We start from the raw sequence: 20,741 nt of genomic DNA, 5'->3' as shown, positions 1-20,741 counted from the left end.
AATTGCTTTCCATCAGATAAAAGAATTAAAGGGAAGATTTTAATACATTACTGATATGTTACGATGATAACACTTAGAATTGGCCTTGTACTTAAACTCTTAGCAAAGAAGTATCTGAAAGATATTTAAGTTGTTGTTTCTGGAATTTTAATACCTTGTTTGACTGGTATGCACTCTTAAGACATAAAAATTTGAGGAACAGTGGTCTAATCCAGTAACAGGGTTCATGGTCTCTAAGGTCATAGCTAAGTCCTGAGTGAATCAATAACTCCATGTTAAATGGTAACACTTTTTTTCTCTTTAAAGATTATTGCTGTGTTTTGCCCTTTGGAGATGAGACAGAATGGCTGTGTTTTACTTCTAATCGAGAGAATTGGCTTCAAGTCAGGCTTTGGGATCCTGGAATGTGGCTTTATCTTAGAGTGTCTATTAATGTCTGCAGTCTGATTTAAGTTTGAAATAAAAGTGCGGACAAAGTTCTAAAACCTTGTGATAGTAAATGTAAAATTAAATTCTACTGGATTGACCCCTGTTTTGCCAAATGGTTTGTGTGGAAAGCAAGGACTAAAGGTAATCTTTGCAAGATTATAGCTACTCAAATTTATTTATGTAAGGTCAAGAATGCTGTCCGTAGAATGTAATGCATCTGTCTTCATTCTTACTTAAGCAAGCTGCAGCAATGGCATGCTAAAGTCTGATCTCTTGGTTATCCATTTATTGCAAAAATATGGGGGTTGGATATTATTGTTAATCTGCAACACATTTTAGGAGGCTGAAGCAATGCTCCATATATGATCTCTAAAGGTGCAAAGGAAATGTTTAAATGTCAAAAGCCAGGTTAAAGGAAAGAGAGCTGGCCTTCGACTTCAAAGCACTTCATTTTTTATCATCCTTAATGCACAACAGTGGTTGTCTTTTGTTTTTTTTGTTTTTTTGGCATGGTTAGTGATGTGATAAAAGTTTTCTGCAGGAGACACCTTTTCCACATATTCCACATACTTTTCTTTTCAAGTGTGTGATTCTGTTGAGCCTCTCTTTTATGGTTTTGTCCTGAAATAAATTAATTTGGTTGAAGCCTCTGGGAATGAACAAATTGACATCAGTCTTCAGTTCACTGTGTCCTGCAAGCTTTTCTGAAATGAGAACAAAATTTAACATTGAATTTTATGGTTTGTTAGTGAGCTTTGGGGTCTGTGAAGAACACCCTTTTCCTTTTTATATGATTTTTAGTAAAGCAGATCTGGAAAACAAGCCTAGTTCCTTCCTTTTGCAGTTAACAGTGCACATGCTACTCATTGATAGCTGGGCAGTGTTATTAAAAACCCTAATATATTAGATTTTTAGATGTCATTATTTTCAAATAGGAGACCTCGCTGTTTTCAGTCAGGATCTTTAACTATATGATGAGAAACTTAATTAAAATAAAGTGCTTTATTCCTACCTACCCAGGTTGAGAAAACGTGGAAGATTTAATATGTGATGTGGATTACAGCGGAATGATAAAACAGTGTCCACTGGCTTTGATTAATTGCATTGGCTGCAGCGTAGCTCAGTGGGAGAGAGAACAGACACGTAATGTGATCAGACGGTAGCATCTTTCTTCGCAGCGTGCTGAGGCCAACTGTCGGAGTGTTTTGTCTTTGGTAAAGGTCAGTATTCTGGCTTTCAAGGAAGAAAACATTAACCCGAGGGGGGGAGGGGTTGATTTGGGTTGCCCTGGCAAGCTGTGCAAAAGATAGAGTGCCAGAACTGATTGGTTCTCATTCATTCGGTGGCCTATGTGTTCCTCATTTTTGTGCCGCAGGTTCTCCTTGTGTCTGCTGTTCACACTTCCTTAGCCAAAGCGATGGTTCCAACTCCCAAGTTGCAGGCAACTTTGGCTCTTCCGCTAGTCGAAAAGTTAAAAAAGAAGCCAGCGATGGCTTTTAACCAGTTGGCACACTCCAGACACATGAATTAGTATTTCGTTTTAGCAAACGACGGCACTGTGGAGCTTGCATGGAAATGAAAAACCAAACAGGAGCACTGTTCTTTGGCTCTCAACAGCACTGTCTGCAAGCTGAAACCCCGTCAGCTGAGATGAGACCTTTAAGATTGGGAGCTAGTTTAAGGTTCTGTCATCCTCCCTGAGGCAATCAGATCAGATGGACAGTACTTTTCAGTTAAAGTGTGTGCCAAGCTTTAACTAAGGACTAAGGGAAAATAATTTTCTGCGTCCAAAAAATGACATCTAAACCCAGGTGATGCAGAGTTCTCTGTTGCTTCAGTGTATGTATCAGGATCGTCCAGTCAAGCACAGGTTGTAACTAAGAGGATGGCAAGTGATCCCTGTGCATCTGTTGATGGCCTGTGACAAACAATGGACACTCAGCCCAGGCTTAAGGAAATCCACGAAGTTGGCCAAGTAAACACTCAATTTATGAAACATTTTTGCTGTGTAGAGAGTCACTGGAAAGATAAATAAAATAAAAAAGAGAAGGAACAGCTGCTTTTGTGAAAAACAAAGCACTTCTGTATTTGTTTTGGAGACCGTAGCAATTACAAGCAAGCAAAAATGAAAAAGGATTAAAAAACACTTTTTTTAATTCAGTACCCATTGAGTTAATGGTTTGCTCTAGACAGAATTTTTACTGTGTGTTCCTATTCGTATCTCTTTGCAGTTTTTCTTGTGTGTTTCCAGAGACCTTTTTATTTAGGGAATCTCCATTATACATTACAATCCTTTCTTCTGATGGTCTGAAGATATTGTTTGGTCCCTTGTTAGAAATGAGAGACAAACAAATTTCAAACTATGTCAAGATATTTCATACAAAAATGTTGTTGCCTCCGGTAAGAAGCTCAAGCATTGTTGCAAATGGACTTTCCAACAGAATGTCCCTCACTGACCCCCAGAATTTCCAGTATAACATTTTTATGAGTAATAATAGAGAGTAATGATATCGAAAAGAGCAAAAGTATAAGTGGAGTAATCCAAAGGATTTGAAGACGTCCCTCCTGGACGAATGGTCAAAAATCAATACTTGAGAAGTGTCTGAGCTTATTAGTCATAAGGAAGATGTTCTCTATGTTATCAAAGGCAAAGACATGTTTTTGTGGTATTCACTATTCATAGCCTGAAAATCATTCCATGGTTTTATTTATTCACTCATCAACTAATTTGCTATTGTGTCAGGGGTAGAAAAAATATAAAATACAGGATATTGAATTGGACTGTTAGAAAAACTATTATGAACAACTACTGTAATCAACTGTGAAATGACTTTGTAGGTAGTGTACACCTCTATTATTGACTTGGTATGATAATGTTAATGAATGATAACATTAAAGAATGCGAGCTGTATTAACAGAAGAATTCGTTATAATTTCTAGTTTCACGTCATGTTTTTAAGGATTTTATTTCTGTTTTAACATTCAGAAATTGCATGCTACTCTAGCTGCAAGCAATGCTTATAATCAAGATTCCTTTTTCATTATGAGTGTATCTGAGTAGATTCTGGTAAAAAAAAAAGGTTATGCCCATGTTAATTTAGGGTTAGTCAGAATATCTTTCACCAATAAATGCTGAAGAGTTGCATACTTCTCCTCTTCTGTAGGTCAAGAATGTAATATTTTTCAATTTCTCAGCCAATGTACTCTTGTGTCTCCAGTTTTGTTTGCTTGTCCAGAATTTAGAGACATGAATAGTAAACAACTTTAAGACCCCTGACAGAAATCTGGTGAGTGTTATTCTGAAGGGTCATTACACTTCTGATTGGATAATGTTCTCATTAGAGTATAGATTAAAACATTGGAGACCTGCTGCTATAGGGTTAGGGAGCGTGCCAGAAACTGTGGAGTATACCACAGAGAACAGATATGGCTGAGAAATCCTTTATCCTCATCCAAAATTAAAAATAAAAAGACTTTTTAAGCTTACACAAGGGAAGTACCCATTTCAAAAACAATGATGAATTTTAAGTGGTAAACTATGCTTAGTATTTTAATAAGAACATTTCTGTGTTATGGTTTTTGGCAGCTAGTTCTCTCCAATTGCTGTGAAAACATGGTGTCTTTTTTAAAGGTGTGGGAGACGGAAGGGTGATGATTTTTTGTAGATCCTATAATGTGCAATATGGCTATGAATTTTTCAGCCTTTTTCACTAATTACTTGGGCTAAACTCCAGGTGGTCCAAAAGTACACAATTCCTGAAAGTAGTCCAAACACTTTCAGCATGTGCCTATTTCTACAGATTGGCATTGCGTTGCTGTATTATTTTAACAGCTTTAACCACTTTCAATTTTGTAAAATGTGTATACTATATAGCCAGTTTCCTTTCCACTTTAGACTATCTGTATGCTTTAAGGTGCAAATGCACATGAGCTCCCTCTGATGAAATATGAAGCACAGCCTTCAAAGCTGACATGAACTGAAATGACTTTCTAATGTGAAACACATCTGTTCCATAAGCCCATTGTGCAGACCCTGTGTGTCACAGAATTATGTCATCTTCACCTGAGCTTTGTGGCACCTAAAAGGCTAACATTCCTACTAAAGGTAGGGAATATAAAGAATAGGTTTTAGGTTCCTGTACAGGATCTACAAAGATCTTAGAGGATCTTGTGCAGAATTCTTATATTCTGAAGATTCCTACAGGAAGCATGAAATACTGTATATAAGAGTAACGCCGAGTGTACCTGTGCAGGGTAGGGGACATGGAGAGAACTGAGGAAATTACTTGAAGGTACTAAACTCTTAACCTTTGTGACTTGCCTTTCATAAAATACCAGCACAAGATAAATGCTAATTCATACCACTTTTATTTTCTACAGTCACGCTTGATTTTTAAAAACAAATACCAGTACTTGTCTTACAATAATGGTTGAAACACAATTCAAGAGAAGCCTGATATTTTTTTTTGTGGGGGGGGGGGTTCTTCTTCCACTTTCAATAGTACTTTAAATCCATTCCAGGAAACGGGATAGCCATTTCCTTTTAAGGGTCGTGGCAACCGGGAGCCTATTCCAGAAGCACGGAGCAAGGCAGGATACACTCTGGACGGGACCCAGTTTATCTCAGGCCACACACACCTGCTTGCAAACGCACAGCAAAATCTATGCAGACCCTGGAAGAACGTGTAAACTCCACACAGAAGGCACCCTAGTTTGCCTTTAGAAAAGTGACATACAAAATACATTTTGCTGCAGTGCAATCCAGATACTTCACCACAGGAACACAAACGCAAGGTGGACGGGTGTGCATAAGTTGGCAGGAACACAAAAATCTGTTTAGTTTAAACACGAAGCTCGGCGTTATGTCTGTTTAGGGTTTGTGGAGTTTTTCTGCTTTCTTGCGAAAAGGCTAACAAGATCTAAATGAGACCAATGGAAATGAACTGTTTATTTGGAATTCCTCTCGGCTTGTTATTGTAAAGGGTCTTCAACATTGCACAGCTCTGCTTTGATGTGGAGTTCACCACCAGTGCTGACTATAACATTTTATTGTTATCTGGGGGGTAGTAACTGACAGTTGCAGGAATGATTTAAGTTGTGAAGAAAAGTTTAGGGCCTCGGCTCTTGGTATTTGAGGAATTCTGTCATTTACTGTCATCGTATGCTGAAACTGGAGCTCCATCTTCCGAAATTCCAAGCATGTGATTTCAATTACCGAGGGCCTCATACACCTGATCCCTTGTCATCTGAGGGGTGTTTAACGACTACCCGTAGTGCCGCAGTTGGAGGTGGATGTTTGGAAAGATTAATTGCTGGCCCTGTTTAAATATACTTGACGCAAGCTGTCAGATGAAGTGGTTGTTGACAGCAAACTTGAGCTGCTTAAGCAGCAGTACCACTGTAAGAGGAGTGATGGTTTATCCCCACTTTGCTGGTCCATTCTTCAGAAGACTGTGATGTGCCGCAAAGCACACAGCATCATCTCTGTGATCACATGGATTTTTTTCCATTCAACAGTCATGCTATAAATGTCTTTAATAATGGCATCAATAACTGTGTATTCTCTGTATGGTTCTCTGCCAGTTACTGCTTTCTATGTAATGTGTACTGAGAAATACACGCTATGCAAGGCACACATTACAGTAAATTGAGTTCTGCTTCAAATGTCAATTGTTTCCGATTTCATCCTCTTCCTTATAATAGCCAGACATCTTCATCACAGCACATCACAACAGCATTTCATTTTTGTAGCTGTTTTACATTTTACATTCAAATCAGCACTTAGGTAATTGTATAGTCAAGCATCAGTATTTTTGGATACAGCTTAGTTCTCAGTGGTGTATTACTTTTGAAATGCTCATTTTGACAAAGTTTCTTAAATCTATGCTATATACAGTATATAGAGGAGCTATTTTAGAGGAAGGAACATATGACTTCAGCCAAATTAAATATTTAAGAATCCAAATGCTTTTTCACATTTACAATAACCTAGATTTAAGCTTAAATCAGGAGGACACGGATGTGCTGCGTATTCTGCAGGAGTCTGGTGTCAGTAACTTCCTAGCAACTTTTATACCCACTTTTTTCCAATTTCTGAAAAATGTTCTCATGAATTTTATGGCTCTTTGACTAGTGTTGTACGGGTTGACTTTCCGTTTTTTTGGTAAGTTTTCAGGGGATTCCATGCAAACCAAGCTCATAAAAATAAAAGAATAAGAATGAGTCACTGGAGGACACAGTGAATACAAAGCATCTGTCATCTAAGCCAGTTTAGACTGTGTTGAGAATAGCCAAAAACCTGAACAGCTGAGCCAAACGGAACTTCACCTCTGCTGTCCTAATATTTGTTATTATGTGTGCTGTACCAAAAACCTTGAGCTGCAAACTTCAGCTGAGCTGTCCACTAGGATTTGGTCTGGCAAGGCTCGTGCTTGATGCGTATCAAAGGGCTGTTTCATTCATTCCAATGAAGTGGCTGTGTCATGGCAGTTCAGATATGCAGAATTAACTGGTCCTGGAGGTCTGCAGACCTGCTGGTTTTATTCCAGCTCTTAATAATTTAACTGAAGTAATTTTTGCTTAATTGTGACAGTTTTAACAGTTATTCAGGTGCTGCTTATTTTCAGGGACTTATAAACATACAGGAATGAGACCTTCCAAAACTAGCAGGGAAGCCCAGTTCCATTGGATCTGTTAACTTTATTGGGCCCAGACGGTCGATTATAGTGAATCAACCTCACCTTTCAGAAGGTCTGTATACCCACCATTCTACATAAGAAAATGCTTTGTATCAAGCCAGCTCAGAGCTTTTGCTTTGGGTAATATTACGTGTAATGTATGGCTTCCTGTACATTTCACTAGTATACAGTAATTTTGTGGACAGTATCAAGGAATGGTCAGATTACATTTCCAAGCAATAATTAACACAGTTACTGGATTCAACTTCTTTTATTAATGGTTATTTTAAAATTAAGCATGGTGTCGTAAAGTCACATGCCTAGTGACATAGCTGCTTCCTTTGGCTGTAAGTTAAGGAGTTCTGTGTGATTCTGTCATTATTTTTTTCTTTATTTATTTTCTCCACTTTGCTGATTAAGTAGATTTTTGACCCAGCCTTTGGAAAACTGGCTTTGTGAATTATGCCTCTCATTGTTGAAGATTTTCGTTTCACATTTTTGTAATTCCTTGCGCAAATGGGTTTTAATTTACTCATTAATTTTCTCATTTGATGGAATGAATTGTTAAGACGCTTTGAATTTGTCATCCAATACCTTATGTTTTAGTTCAAATATTTCCACAAGGGGTTGGCCATGTGGTGCACAGCTATAAATATATGGCACGTTTCTGGGTTTCAGCTGAGCAAATGTACTGAATGTGTGGGACCCCTGGTGGTACGTTAACAAAATCGCAGAGCTGTTTTGCATGCTATTACAGTCCGTTCTGATTTTAATAAATGCAGTGGTGGTACAGTGCAGGATTCTGGGTTCGAATCTATGATGGCTGCTGTCCTGTCTGGAGTATTGGTTGGCTCACCACAAGAGTTTAAGCATCAAGTGGTTACAGAAAGTTAATTGCTGTGTGCAATCAATGGTAGTTTCAGAATATTGTAATGTATATAATACCAATCAGTTATATATTCATAGTGTAGTAATTGCTTTTTCCCTCTCTTGAAAATCAGATATGACAATGTGTTGATATCCCTCTGCTGACTCTGTAATCTCACTTGGTTTCAGATACTTCTCTTTTTATCTCCTTCACAAACTCTCCCAGCCTGAGATGAAATGAATAGGGAGGGTGTTTTTTTTAGCTGCTTTACTTTTCAACGTTAGGCTTTGTGGTTGAGTGATTCATTTAATTCCGGACAGATACATGGCAGCAACGTGTGTTTTAGTTCATAACTCTAGGTGAAGAACAGTTATACAATACCTGACGGTAAGAATGGATCATTTGTAAATGAATGGCTGTCGTTTCATGTAATCTGCTTTGTGTTACTTGTCGGTATTTTGTCTGGTACTTAATCATTGACTAAGTTCAGGCCGAACATCTTGTTTCAATCCATGGTAATTTATTGACTGTGACCAACTCTAGCCTCACAAATCCATTGTATCTTGTGCTTTGGAACATTATTATTTTATATGGCTTGGTACCATTGAAGACTTTGCTATGGTTATGTATTTTGGTTACGGGCAGGTTTGCATTCTTACATTACATTCCTGGTTATCGAGATAAAATGTTGCCTATTTACTGTTCCCAGCTGCTTCATTTGATCACATGTTTCTTGATTAAATCCAGCTGTGTTCTGATGGATCTTGTCTGATGTAAATTGTTCATATTGTGTAATTATATTAATGTCTGCATCAGTTTCATTTGTCAATATCATTACACTTTGTGGGGATGAGGGACAATTTCACCCCATGACACTGACAATAGTGAGTCCTCACCAAATACATTCTCCACTGCTACTCTGCACTGCTGCCCTGTGTCATTTAAAGCATAACAAACTCTTCACGCTTTCCCGATAGCAGTTCCGAGTATCAATAAAGAAAATGAAGGCATATCCAGTTCTGTGAACGTAGTAGCAAACGTATATATTCTGTATACTGTATGTAGTTAATAGGTACAGGATAAATACTGTACATCCAGGTGGGGCTGCACATTGGTGGTGGTGAAGGAGAGTTCCCATTACCTGTAAAGAGCTTTGAGTGGAGTATCCAGAAAAGCACTATATATGCAAGTGTAAGGAATTATTTTTTTAACTGAGTGCTCCTACCATTTGAACTTTTATCCTGAATGTCCACCTGCAAATCATATTGCACAGTGTATTGATTTAGGAATTGCACACTGTGATAGGGAAACTATGGGCTTCATTGAGCTCACACTGAAGAGGAAGATTGATTCTCAATCACATGAAACAAAACCTGAAAGAAAACAAACATACAGTATTAGACCTTTCCCCATGGCCTGTGACGCATTGATCAACCTCCTAAATCATGAACCCATCATGCTGTTGAGAGAGTTGTTGTCAAGTCTGTATTAATGCTTCAAGAGATGTAAAAAATTGGTTCGGGATAGCGTGTGTCCAGGCGATCTTTAGTATTTTCTTTTTCCATTGTGTTTAATAAATACAAGTTAAATGCTCTTTGTTTTTAAGAGTATTGGGTATGTTTTCTTGTCAGTTTGTTTTCTGACTGCACCTCAGTTTATACAAGCTATTTTTAAATGCTTATTTTCCTTCACTGACTGTTCTGTGGCTTTGCTTCTTAAAATCAGCGCCTGTGTAGATGAGACAATGGGTGTAGATCACCATTGCATACCCTAAAATGAGAACAAATAATGTATTTCCATGTCCTGCCTTTTCTCTTTCTTACTTTTTTTTCTCTTCTGTCACGTTTTGTTTATAATTGAGTTCTTGTTCATTTTAAGAAACTGTACATGTACAGTATGCTGGATTCCTCTTCAGGAAAGCTTGGCAGTGCACTTCAAGATGATAGTTGGAGAAAAATTTGCAATTGGCTTCGCCAGAAAGAAGAACATGACACTTTCCAAAGTTTGCCAAATAAACCCTCTCACTCTTTTCCCACAGCGCCTGCTTTAATTGTTGTACTGCGTTCTTTTGGAGGAGCAGGGAAAAGGCTGAGCGATATTAGTTGATGTGTTTGACTGTACAACCTAACACATTGGTGGGAAATAAAAATGCACCCAGTATTGCTTTACAGAGAGCAAGTCTAAATGTAAATGATAAATCAGTCTGCCTCTCAGAAAATACATGACCATTGTTTTGGAGAACACATTGTGTTAAATTTGGTATTCTGTCAGTGCTTTTTATAGTATAAAGTCTGTGTAGTCATCTTAAGGAATTTGTTTGATGCTTCTCTAGTAAATCAACAAGTGGCTGCAATCTTTAGAGTTGTTTTCAAGGAGTAAATAAATATGTGAACCAGGATGCAGGAAGCACTGAATGACATGAAGGCATGGCCTTTGAAAAGCTCGTTTCTAGTATGTACCACCACTAAAAGCAGAACAGGGTGGATTTCCAGCCACATTTATGCACTTTCCAGAGGGGTTGAATTAGCGAGTCTCAGGGTATGGTGGTGACAGATCACAGCTACAGTATCTTGTTGGTGCGGTAGGCAGCTTTCTTTTTGAAGGCTTTTAATTGCTCCAGTTTAGATCTGTCATGTAGCTGAAGATGCCATTGGTTTCTGTACTGTTAGCAGTCGAGATTTATTTTTTGCAGGAAAGCAAACAAGAAGAAACAGCATAAGAAAGGAATGAACATTGCAGCAGATGGCACAGATGTACTGCATTCATGGTTGACCATATGACTTGCTGCCTGTGCTGGCTTCACTGCACCGAAGTTAGACATGATTTATTGTTATACATGTGACCTTCTGTCTTCCAAAGAGTAATTTTTTTTATCAACATGTATTTGATATGCAGGGTTAAACACAATAAAGATACTAAAGACTCAAATTCAGAGACTTTCACAGAACACGAGACATATTTTTATATAAAATGTATTTCTTCCCGATAAGTAAGGTGAACTTCTTATATGCATGTTTTTAAGTTAGAGGATGCCCTTATAATTAATCTTCTGCTTGTGCTTTCAAAGGTTCTGGAGAGGGATGTGGAAAAATAATCCAGCGCTTCCCAGAAAAAGACTGGGCTGATACAACATTTCCTCAGGGGGTTGAGATGGTGAGTAAATTAGCCATTTATTGGCTTATGTCTTCCCAATGATGATCTGAGCTTTAAGATGACGTTGTGCTGAATTGTGAGGGCACTAAGGCATATCCCTGAAACAGATGTTATTTACACTTCTGCAAGCTTGAGGATGAATTAGCAACCTATTATATGATTTATATTTACCTAAAAAACAACTGCAGACAAACACTGATCTCTTTGTTAAACTATCAAAGTCTCTGCTAGAGCTAAATTATAGACTGAAACCGAAAACACCTTTTTAAAGAGTATTAAGAGAAAGTGGGGGAAAAAGGTTTCCTTATTTTTTTTAAGCATCTTAGAGGATATCATTAGTTTTACTTTTCACAACAAGGATCTTAGTTTTATTGCTTTGTACTTACGCAAACATCTTGGTGTGCAGTCATCGTTATATTGTCTTGAGAAGTGGTTACAGTATATAACCAGGATACACATCTCCTCTTTTAAATGTGTTAGCTGAGAATAGATATGGTGTGGCAGTCCACATGCAGCCAAAACTACAAACACATGGGCAGAATCCATTCACTAGAAATCACGTTTATAGGTCTGCATGAATCAAAAGTAAACCATATGTAATAAAACTCTCATCTTAGCTTTTGTCATGTGTCATCCCTGACAGAAATTAAGACTACCTTACTGCTGATACTGGGTTTGAAAACTAAGTATGCTCTGTTTTCTGAATAGGCACCGATTTCAAATACTGCCTATGGTAACAAAGTGGGATTTTGATGATCACGCCTGTTCAAATATGAAACCATATGTAACATCACCCTACAACAAAGGGCGAGTTTGCGAAGTATCATGAAGAAACAGATCCTCTTTTTTTGGCAAACACGGAATGTTGGAAAATAAGAAATTCATATCATTTTATGAAAGTGTAAGTTAGTCATTTGTGTTTTTGTTCAGAAACAAAAATATGAGATTGTGGATGTTATTAAATATTAAATCATTTTGATTCTTCAAGTTCACTTTTCTTTTCAAAGCAGAATAATTACTGTCTTCTCCAGCAGAAGACTGCATTATGTGTATGTTTAGTGTTCCAGTACATTAAATGTTAGGTCCCTCATAAATTCCTGTTTATGATGTGCAATTATAAACTAGTTAGGTTAACACCAGTTCAGGAAGTTCAGTTACCGGAGCTAAAAAGAAATTCATGTAGTCTGTGATGCTGTCACATATTTCGTTAACATGTTTTTCACATCCTGGGGAAATTGTTCCCATATTTGTGTCTGATCAAATATGCGGATACGTTTTCCTTATTTGCTGATTGTCTGTTTCTAGGCTGCTGTATTTTGATTTTGCATAGACTCTGCAACAGACCTTGCAGAGTTTACAAAACAAGTCACTTCACACTCACTGTTTTTGAAGTGGAAGGGTATTTTTAAAACAAAATGTTTCCTCACGGGAGTTTTAAATTAACAGAGTTGTGTTTTTGATTATTCAGTTTTCTTGGACGTAGTGTTAGGTATCCATGGAATTTTCAAGACATGTTTGCGGTCCATGTCTTTTGAGTGAGTCCGTGTGTTTTTCTCCTGTTACTCCAGCAGAATATATTTTCCATGACTGTTTCCTTCACGCAGTGCTTTTTTTTGTATGTTTAACTTGCCAAACAATTTAACATTTCACTGTGATTATAAAACCTAAAACTAAACACTACGGCACAATTCTTATTAGCTCTCTTTGTTGTTTGGGTTGTTTCTGAACACAAAGCATATGCTGAGTGTGCAGTTTGTACAGTTTACAAGGCATGAGTGGGGTTTTTAAAATGATCATTGTCTTGCAAGTTGTATAACAATATATCAGTATATCGAAATCTATCCCTTATTTTTGGATTCAGCATTTTTTAAAATCACTTTTGCAAATGACCGTAAATAGTGAAGTAAATAGTGAGGCTGTAGAGTTTAGACTTACAAATGTTATTGAAAAGTAGTTAGATTTATAACTCAGCCAGCACATTTTCTATAACCTACATTTGCAATCTGTCCTGCAACAGTGTATGACTGCATTAAACTGCAGTAAATTGTTTTGTTTAACATCTCAAAAGGTAGTAACAAAATATCAGTGAGATTCATCAGTATTGTGGGGAGGAAAAAGTTCTTTGCTCAGTTAATTCTTCCCTCTATTAGAATGTGCTCAATAACCCTTCCATAACCAGTAATTATCATGGACTAGTGATGGAGGACGTTATTTAGAATATTGTGTACAATTTTGGTTGCCATGTTATAAACCAGATGGTCATTCAGTCCCATAAAAGTGACCAGGGACATTAAGAAGCTTAAAGGAATTACCTACTGTACATTGAAAGGCTAAATTAACCTTTTTAGGCTCTTGAACAGATTCAGGTATTCATCAGCCTCAAAGGTATTGACAGAGTCAGACCAGTGAACATCTGTAGGACTGACAATGAAACATGAACCATAAGACACAAAAGGAAAGCACAGCAAGGTAGAATTAAAACTCAGGTTAGCAGGCAGTCTTTTTTACACAGAGGGCTGTGGAGGGTGGCAGCAAGCTACCTAGCAATCTGTTGGAAGCTGCTACCCTGCTTTCTTTCAAGGAACGGCTGGACAAGATCCTCAGATCAATTAGCTGCTCGAAGCCAAACAAGTTAGATGACCCAAGTGGCCTTTTTCCTTTCTTGCATGAAAAATGTTGACTGCAAGACGTTTCTGGTTCATTTCTCAGTCACGTGCGAAGTACTGCACTTGGACTAAGCCAAAGAGCTAAATGTCCAGAACATCCAACTGAGCAGGACCACAGGTCACATGCTCTCAAAGATAAGTGTGCATTTTCCAAGCTGCTTGGCATTCATGAGAAGAGTGCTGTCGACACATGGGAAGTTTTCATTTTGCAATATTTCAGATTAAGACATTAAGTGCATTCAAGCTGTCATTTTCTTTTTTTGTTAGATTTTTTCCTTTTTGGATTTTATGCCTTATGATGGTAAAATATCACAAAATGTAAGAAGCAGAATGCCTTTTAGTATTGCATTCCTTTTAACTTACTGAAGCAGTATACAGTATACAGAGTGTAAAAGTGAGCTAAATTGATCATTGATAATTGAATGTGCTTTGCAGACTTCAGGAAAAATGTGAAAAGCTGGAATACTGTACATTCTGGAGACTTAGCAAGTGGGCTCTAGATAAACTTTCTGAATAGCTGCATACTTTGTGCCTCACCATAATGAACCATTTGCGAGTAATTTGTGTTCCAGGAAACCTTTCACAGACCACATCAATAGGTAGAGCTCTAACCACATGAGGCTTGTGGTTAATATTGTCATTTTGAACATTCCTAAGTAACAGCCTTCTTTGTGTTGTGCTACACTACTTCTTGAAATGTGTTAATAGCACACATTTACTACTTTGAATAGTTCAGCGAGTGGAAGAAATGTCCAGAATGCAGAACTGTGTCTGTCATCTAGTTGATATTAACAATAGTAAAAAGGCGAGCACATTTTCTTCACAGTTTAATGTGTTAAGGAATTGTGTGGTACTGTAACTTTACCAGCTTTGCTTAACTTGCCAAGCTCTTTACCCCCTTGTCCTTCCACGCACACAGGCACATAAATACACCAGATTCAATCACCTGACTGAAATTAAAAAGGTTTTGTTGCTGGTTTTCCTTGCGGTGTCAGACAACGTGAAATGCGCACCGAGATCTGCATTGTTGATTAAGTGCCTGCTCTTGAAGACACTTCCCATTTTGAGGTGCACCGAGGTGAACAGGTCCTACTGTAGTTTTTACAGTTCTCCCACCACAGGGGCTCTTAAGTTCACAACTGGATGTCCCTGCTGTTGTCCACTAGTTTAGCCCAGTTCCTTTCACCGTTTGTGTGTTATACAACGAAATCTTAAATGTATATGCACAGTGCATGCTACTGTTTGTACAATAATGACTTTTATGATCATTGACTTATCTGTTGAATTAATGTGACTAGGCTATAATTCAGTTGCCAAACCTTCATTGCCAGAAAAAGTTATAAAAAATTTCAGTTGACCTGATGCTTCTCTGCTGCTTTCTAGTTCATATTATGTACAGAAACAGGATGTAGGCAATGTACAATTCTAAAACGTTGGGTTATATACATTTTCCTGTGAGAAATCACAAATCACTGGTTATTGTAGCATTTGACGATTTCATGCAATTATTACATAACGCATAAAAGAACTTTTCATTTCTTAAAAAAAACAATTGTTGTAATGGAGAAGTTTACATAGAGATTAAAACACTGGTTGCGAAACCATGTAACTTTGAATGTGTACTCTACTTTTATTTGGAGCATGCAGTGGATAATGGTATTTCCTGTGTCAACAAATGCATATCCTTGTTTATCTTGCAGTTTGTTTAAACCCTTTCTCCTTTCTTAATTGAGAAATTCCAATCGCCTTTCGGTGGAAAGATCATCATGGTCCAGAGTTTAACATTCACTCTTGGCCGTTATCTGAGTCGCCTGGCTTTGACTGTATGTGCTAGGTTACAAGGAGATGCCTGCTGGTCTAAAGTCTGGGAGAGCCATTTAAAGAGCTTGTGACACACAACTGGGCCAATTACGGGTTTCACAAATCATCTTGGCTGGTGACTAAATATTTGCTTATCTAAGTTGAGATAGAATCCTGCTATAAATCTTGGGACCAACAGTAGCAGCAAAAGTGAGTTGGTGGGGGGCTCAGAAGTTCAGCTGTGTCCCTTAGAGAGTTGATGCTCTCCGGTACTTTATTTATTTATTTTGACAAGCTATATGAAGTATTGGCATATGCAGTCTACCCCATCAGGAAAATAAAATCCTTACAAGTCAAAAACAAGCTAACTAAGCAAGCTATACAAAATAAGGGTATGTGTAATACAATTTATTTTTCCTTTGTTATGTGTCTGTTCTAGAATTGAATCATTTTCACAGGGATTACGAATGATTGCCAGCCCCACCCACCCCCCTCAGATTTCTTTCAGAGTTTCCAGTAATTCACAAGACTGTGATTTCAAACTGTGGTGACGTGACCAACTGCTGCACTTGGCTATCTTCATTGTAGATTGGTTCCAGTGTCTTTTAAATCATGACTTCTGTTGCAGCTGCCCTATCAATTTCTGTTTATATCTGAATAACACGTCAAATACAATCCTGGTTGGCTCTTTGACATTTCACAGAATTTTCCCTGCTGTTTTTTTGGGCTAGAAGACTGTTTTAAAATGTGATTAATAAAAAAATTGACCTTTATCTTATTAATGAACAGCTCCCCCTTGTCCTTGCTCCACTCTGTTACATGAAGTGCAGGGTAGTTTGCTGACACATCTTAACATGGTCTTCACACTTCCTTGATGTGAAGTATATACTGTATGTTGCACTGTTTGTTGCTTAAATTGCCCCCCTGGGGAAGAAAGAAAGTATTTTGAATTGAATTATAGAAACTCAATTGAATTGTAGCAGCCATTGTAGAAAAAAAATGTGTTCAATTGATAATCTGGGGGCTTCTGTTCCCAAAAGGACCAGATGCTTGTTCTTGATGTTCAGAAACATTTGAAGAGGTGCACAATAGAATGAACAGGTGTGTATAATACGTTTGCATAAAAACATTTTAAATTGTCAGTCCAAGCGTACAGATGCCCAGTGGTAGAACACTCTTGGACTCCACACCACCTGCTATCCAGCTTCACTGCTGTAGTGAGTGTCTTCAAGAAGTAGTGGATATGAGTGGTTTGTTTGTCTTCAGCCTTCATTTCAGATGGGCTCTCAGAGGCAGTGCTTGAGCTTGCCACTCCAAAGGAACAGTAAAAAGGACATTTTACCCGACGACAAAATCAAGCTACTGAGGACAGTTTAGTGGCAGATAAAATCAAATGTTTTAAAATGCTAATATAATGTAATAGATACTTATTGTCCCACTTTTATCTTAAAGGGAACCGATGCATAAAAAACATTTTTGCTTAAGTTTGTTGATGAGAGTGTTTGACAGTCAGAAATATTGGCTAAGCTGCACCAGTGAACACACCTCACGGAAATCCTTCGGGAATTAATTAGATACTACACCAGGTCATGCTGAGCTGTGTCTGACCAATGAGCTGGTTTGTGTTCTAAAGCTATTTTTTCCCTCCTTATGTTTGTACCGTGCCAGCAGATTTGGAATAATTCTTTGAATTTGTTTTGAGGAGGGGGTGCAATATGTTTTCTCCACAAAGGCTGCTGTAATGCAAAGCAGATCCAGGATTCTGGCAGGTGCTCGAACCTGTGGAGGTAGATTCCTCATTGGTGCCATCATTGTGCCACGTTTCTCAGCCCTGTGGTCTTGAGCATGCCCTGTGCACGTGAGTGAGAGATTCTCATTAACAAGCTTCTTAAAATCTGGAACCTTTAACAGCATCATTTAAGGTAATATATTGTTTTAGTTTTATAGAGTGTCTGCTGGCAGAGATATAGGTGTTCTATTCCCTTTACAGAATTGATGTGTATGTCTGGCACTGAACAGAAACATGAGGTTTATGTATTAAAGGAGTCTAGCCAAGTTCATGGAAAAATGTTATACATTTTTTTAACATGAAGGATTGGAATGTGAATTATATGGCATTATTTGCTGCATGACATTTCATTACGCAGGTTAAGAAGCTCCAAAGAACTAGTAGATGTTTTTTTATGGGAAGGAAATTGAGTATGACCTAAATAAAAAGTCTGAATTTCTTTCATATTGCTGTAGATGTCCAAATTTAACTGGAAAGTATAATTGGGAACAGCATAGCTATGTCTCTTATGAGATTTGTGAAAAGTAGACTAGAGTTGTTTATGGTGCACAGATAAATAGACATTAAAAGCTGTGGTTACAGCATGTACAGTACCATTTGCCTTTACTAACTCATGTTGTTGGTGGTCACCAATCCTGCTTAACTGAATTATGGTGATTGCAAGTTAAGAGTGTTATAAGACAGAATGGTTCTCTGCTTAGCTTCTTCAAGGCAGTTTGTGACAACCAGAGTTAGACATCATCTTTAAAATATCTGTGAACACATGGGCCTCTTTCAGAGCAGAGCACATACAGTAGGCTCTGCATTTTCTAGTTCCAGGAGTGAAAACAGGTTTCTCCCATTCAGTATTATCCTTGTATCACTAATCAATTACCAAAACCATCCTGCACCTTACTTATTCTAAACATTGTCTGTGTAACAAAATGTCACAAGAACCTACAGTACTGAAGCAGAGATACAAAGCAGATATGAAGCTGGAACAGAGCATTGGGCTTTATACATATTTATGATCCCTCTTCAGTTGAAATGTTCTCACTATTATGGGAGATGTCAGAGTTACACTTCATATTAATATATGAATATTAAAAAAAAACTTCTCTGTAAGTCCATCCTTCCTTCTTTGCTTGAAAGTCCTTGATGTTGCAGTTTGCATTTCCTTCTCATTAGTCTGAGATATAAAGGGGTTGACAATAAGATGTAAGGCATCCCTTCATGTATGCATTTTGTAAAGTTGTTGAAGCAACAAAAAAAACGTTGTCGCAGGGCAAAGATGAGGGTGTCTGAAATCTGTGCCTTCAGTATGCGTCCTTGTGAATGTTCCGTATGAATAACTGGGATTCCTCCTTTATAGTTTAATGAAGATACACCATAGTATTTAACATTCCAATCTAGCAATTTGTATGCTGGCTCTGTTTTTTTCTGGTATGTAAATTGTTATTATTTACAGATTTTCCCTGTATGATTAAAAAAAAAAGCACTGACTATCACTAGGGAATTCATTTCGCAGTACAAAGCCATCTGCAGTCTGTAAGGCACGTCGAAATGCCTTGAACGTAGACAACTTGTGCACGAAAAGCACCCCATGGTTTGCAGTGACTCTTAACAAGGTCCTAAGTAACAGAAGATGAGTTGTGATGGAGAAAGATTTATTATTCTCTCAGGGTGGAAAATGTGTTTTGAGTTATTTTCAGCAAGGCACTCCAGAAATCAGGAGAATGGACAGTTTTCGCCTTTCTAGCATTACCTGGTTATATAGAAAGCTAACTGTTTTGTAACTTTGTAGAGACAGGAGCTCATGGGGCTGTAATTCACTCAAAGATCGGTAGGACTGTAGGATAACTTTCAAAAAGTTGCCCTGTTGTACGTCAAATGATTTCCAAAACTGTGACCAGTTTAATTTTTCATTAGTGCTTTCATTAGTATTTCCACCCTTATTGCAATTATGTTTGGGAAACAGGGAGGAAAAGGTTCTTCGAAGCTGCTATTCTTGTGTTAAACCACAGTGGTGACCCCCCTTCCTGTGTCCAACCGTGTGCGTGTCTGTGTTCTGGAATTCCACGCATTGAGTGGGCTAAATGCTGCTTGAGGATGGATGATTAGTGATGGACCTGCCTTTGTCAGAATTCAAGCCATCTGGGTCAGCAAGATAACTCATAGCAGAAGTGTTGAAAACACAGAGACCCCCCTATCAGAAGACAAATGCCTGTCTAAGAGCAGAACATTTGAGCTTATCATTATAATGTAAACAAAAATGTAATTTCTGTACAGTTTGTCAGAACCTTTTTTATGTTAGAAATGGCCTTGCAATACCATCTTTTGGCTAAAACATTTTTTTGTGTGCAAAATATTATTTAATTTAATATGACCCACAAGGATCTTTGCAGTAAATTGCACTGACCAGTAACCATACCTCACAAACAAAAGTAAAGCAGAACACAAAGCTAGTGTGCCTTTTTCCTTTTCTTAATTCTCTTCTTTTTTATAGTCTCTGCCATAACCAGTGCAAAATTCAGCATAGCATCTGCTATTGTTGTAGACAAGGCCTGTATATAGTTCTATTGGTGCTCTAGACCAACTTTTACTGTATGTATTTTACTGGACATTGGTGATAGAATACTTCAAGTGGTGAGATGAAGGGAAGCTTTTTTTGAAAGGTCACTCTTGGCTATAATTAAAAAGTACTTGCTTTCTATTTATGTTTCATCACCTAGAACTACTTCTGTGATGTAAACGGCTATGTCATACCTAACCAGGAGTGTCTGGTGTTGTTTCACTTTTAAATGCTGAATGTAGTTTAAAAACACACACACAAAATTCAATGGTATGCCATTAGTAATAGCATCATATTAGCAGTTACTACTGTATAACCAAATGGGAATTCCTAAGATAATGATGTTTTGGCAACCACATTTTTCATTTCTTAAAAAAAAAACATTTTCTGTGTTGTATCCACATAGTTTAGGTTAGCTGTTATTAATCAACAGAGCTTTCCCAGCACAAGGGAGAATGAGGATCTGTCCACACGCTTCTTGGATATAGCCACCTCCAGGAGCTATTTGTCATTTGACACACTCCTTACAGGATATTGAGCGCCTCTTTTGCTGATGTAAATCAAACTCTTGGGGTTCTGGCAGGTGGGGTTGTTGTGTAGCAAGCTGAAGAAAACGTCTGTCTCTGGCCCACTCTGCACTGGACGTGTTGTTCAAGAAAGCAGAATACTTCCTGTTCTATTAATTACCAGTCATGTCATCTCAGACTGTGCCTCAGCTGCAGACTACAGGCCTTAAAGCAGCCTATAATAGAGACTGGGGCAAGCACCCATTGCAGAAATGAGCTGAGCTCTCCTACAGCCCATTTTC

At 37.9% G+C, this 20,741-nt stretch overlaps 1 protein-coding gene across 2 annotated transcripts in view; it reads left to right on the top strand.

The window, feature by feature from the left end:
* sbf2 (SET binding factor 2) overlaps positions 1-20,741 on the top strand; it is a 144,858-nt gene that overhangs the window by 9,941 nt on the left and 114,176 nt on the right. For both annotated transcript variants that reach the window (XM_088610865.1, XM_088610864.1), the window contains exon 2: positions 11,042-11,127. In XM_088610865.1, coding sequence (XP_088466991.1) covers positions 11,042-11,127 — 86 coding nt within the window. The remainder of the gene's footprint in view (positions 1-11,041; positions 11,128-20,741) is intronic.

The sequence above is a fragment of the Lepisosteus platostomus genome, chromosome 18 (assembly GCF_059453375.1).
Source record: "Lepisosteus platostomus isolate fLepPlt1 chromosome 18, fLepPlt1.hap1, whole genome shotgun sequence".
Classification (NCBI taxonomy): domain Eukaryota; kingdom Metazoa; phylum Chordata; class Actinopteri; order Semionotiformes; family Lepisosteidae; genus Lepisosteus; species Lepisosteus platostomus.
This window is presented reverse-complemented; position numbering and strand designations above follow the sequence as displayed.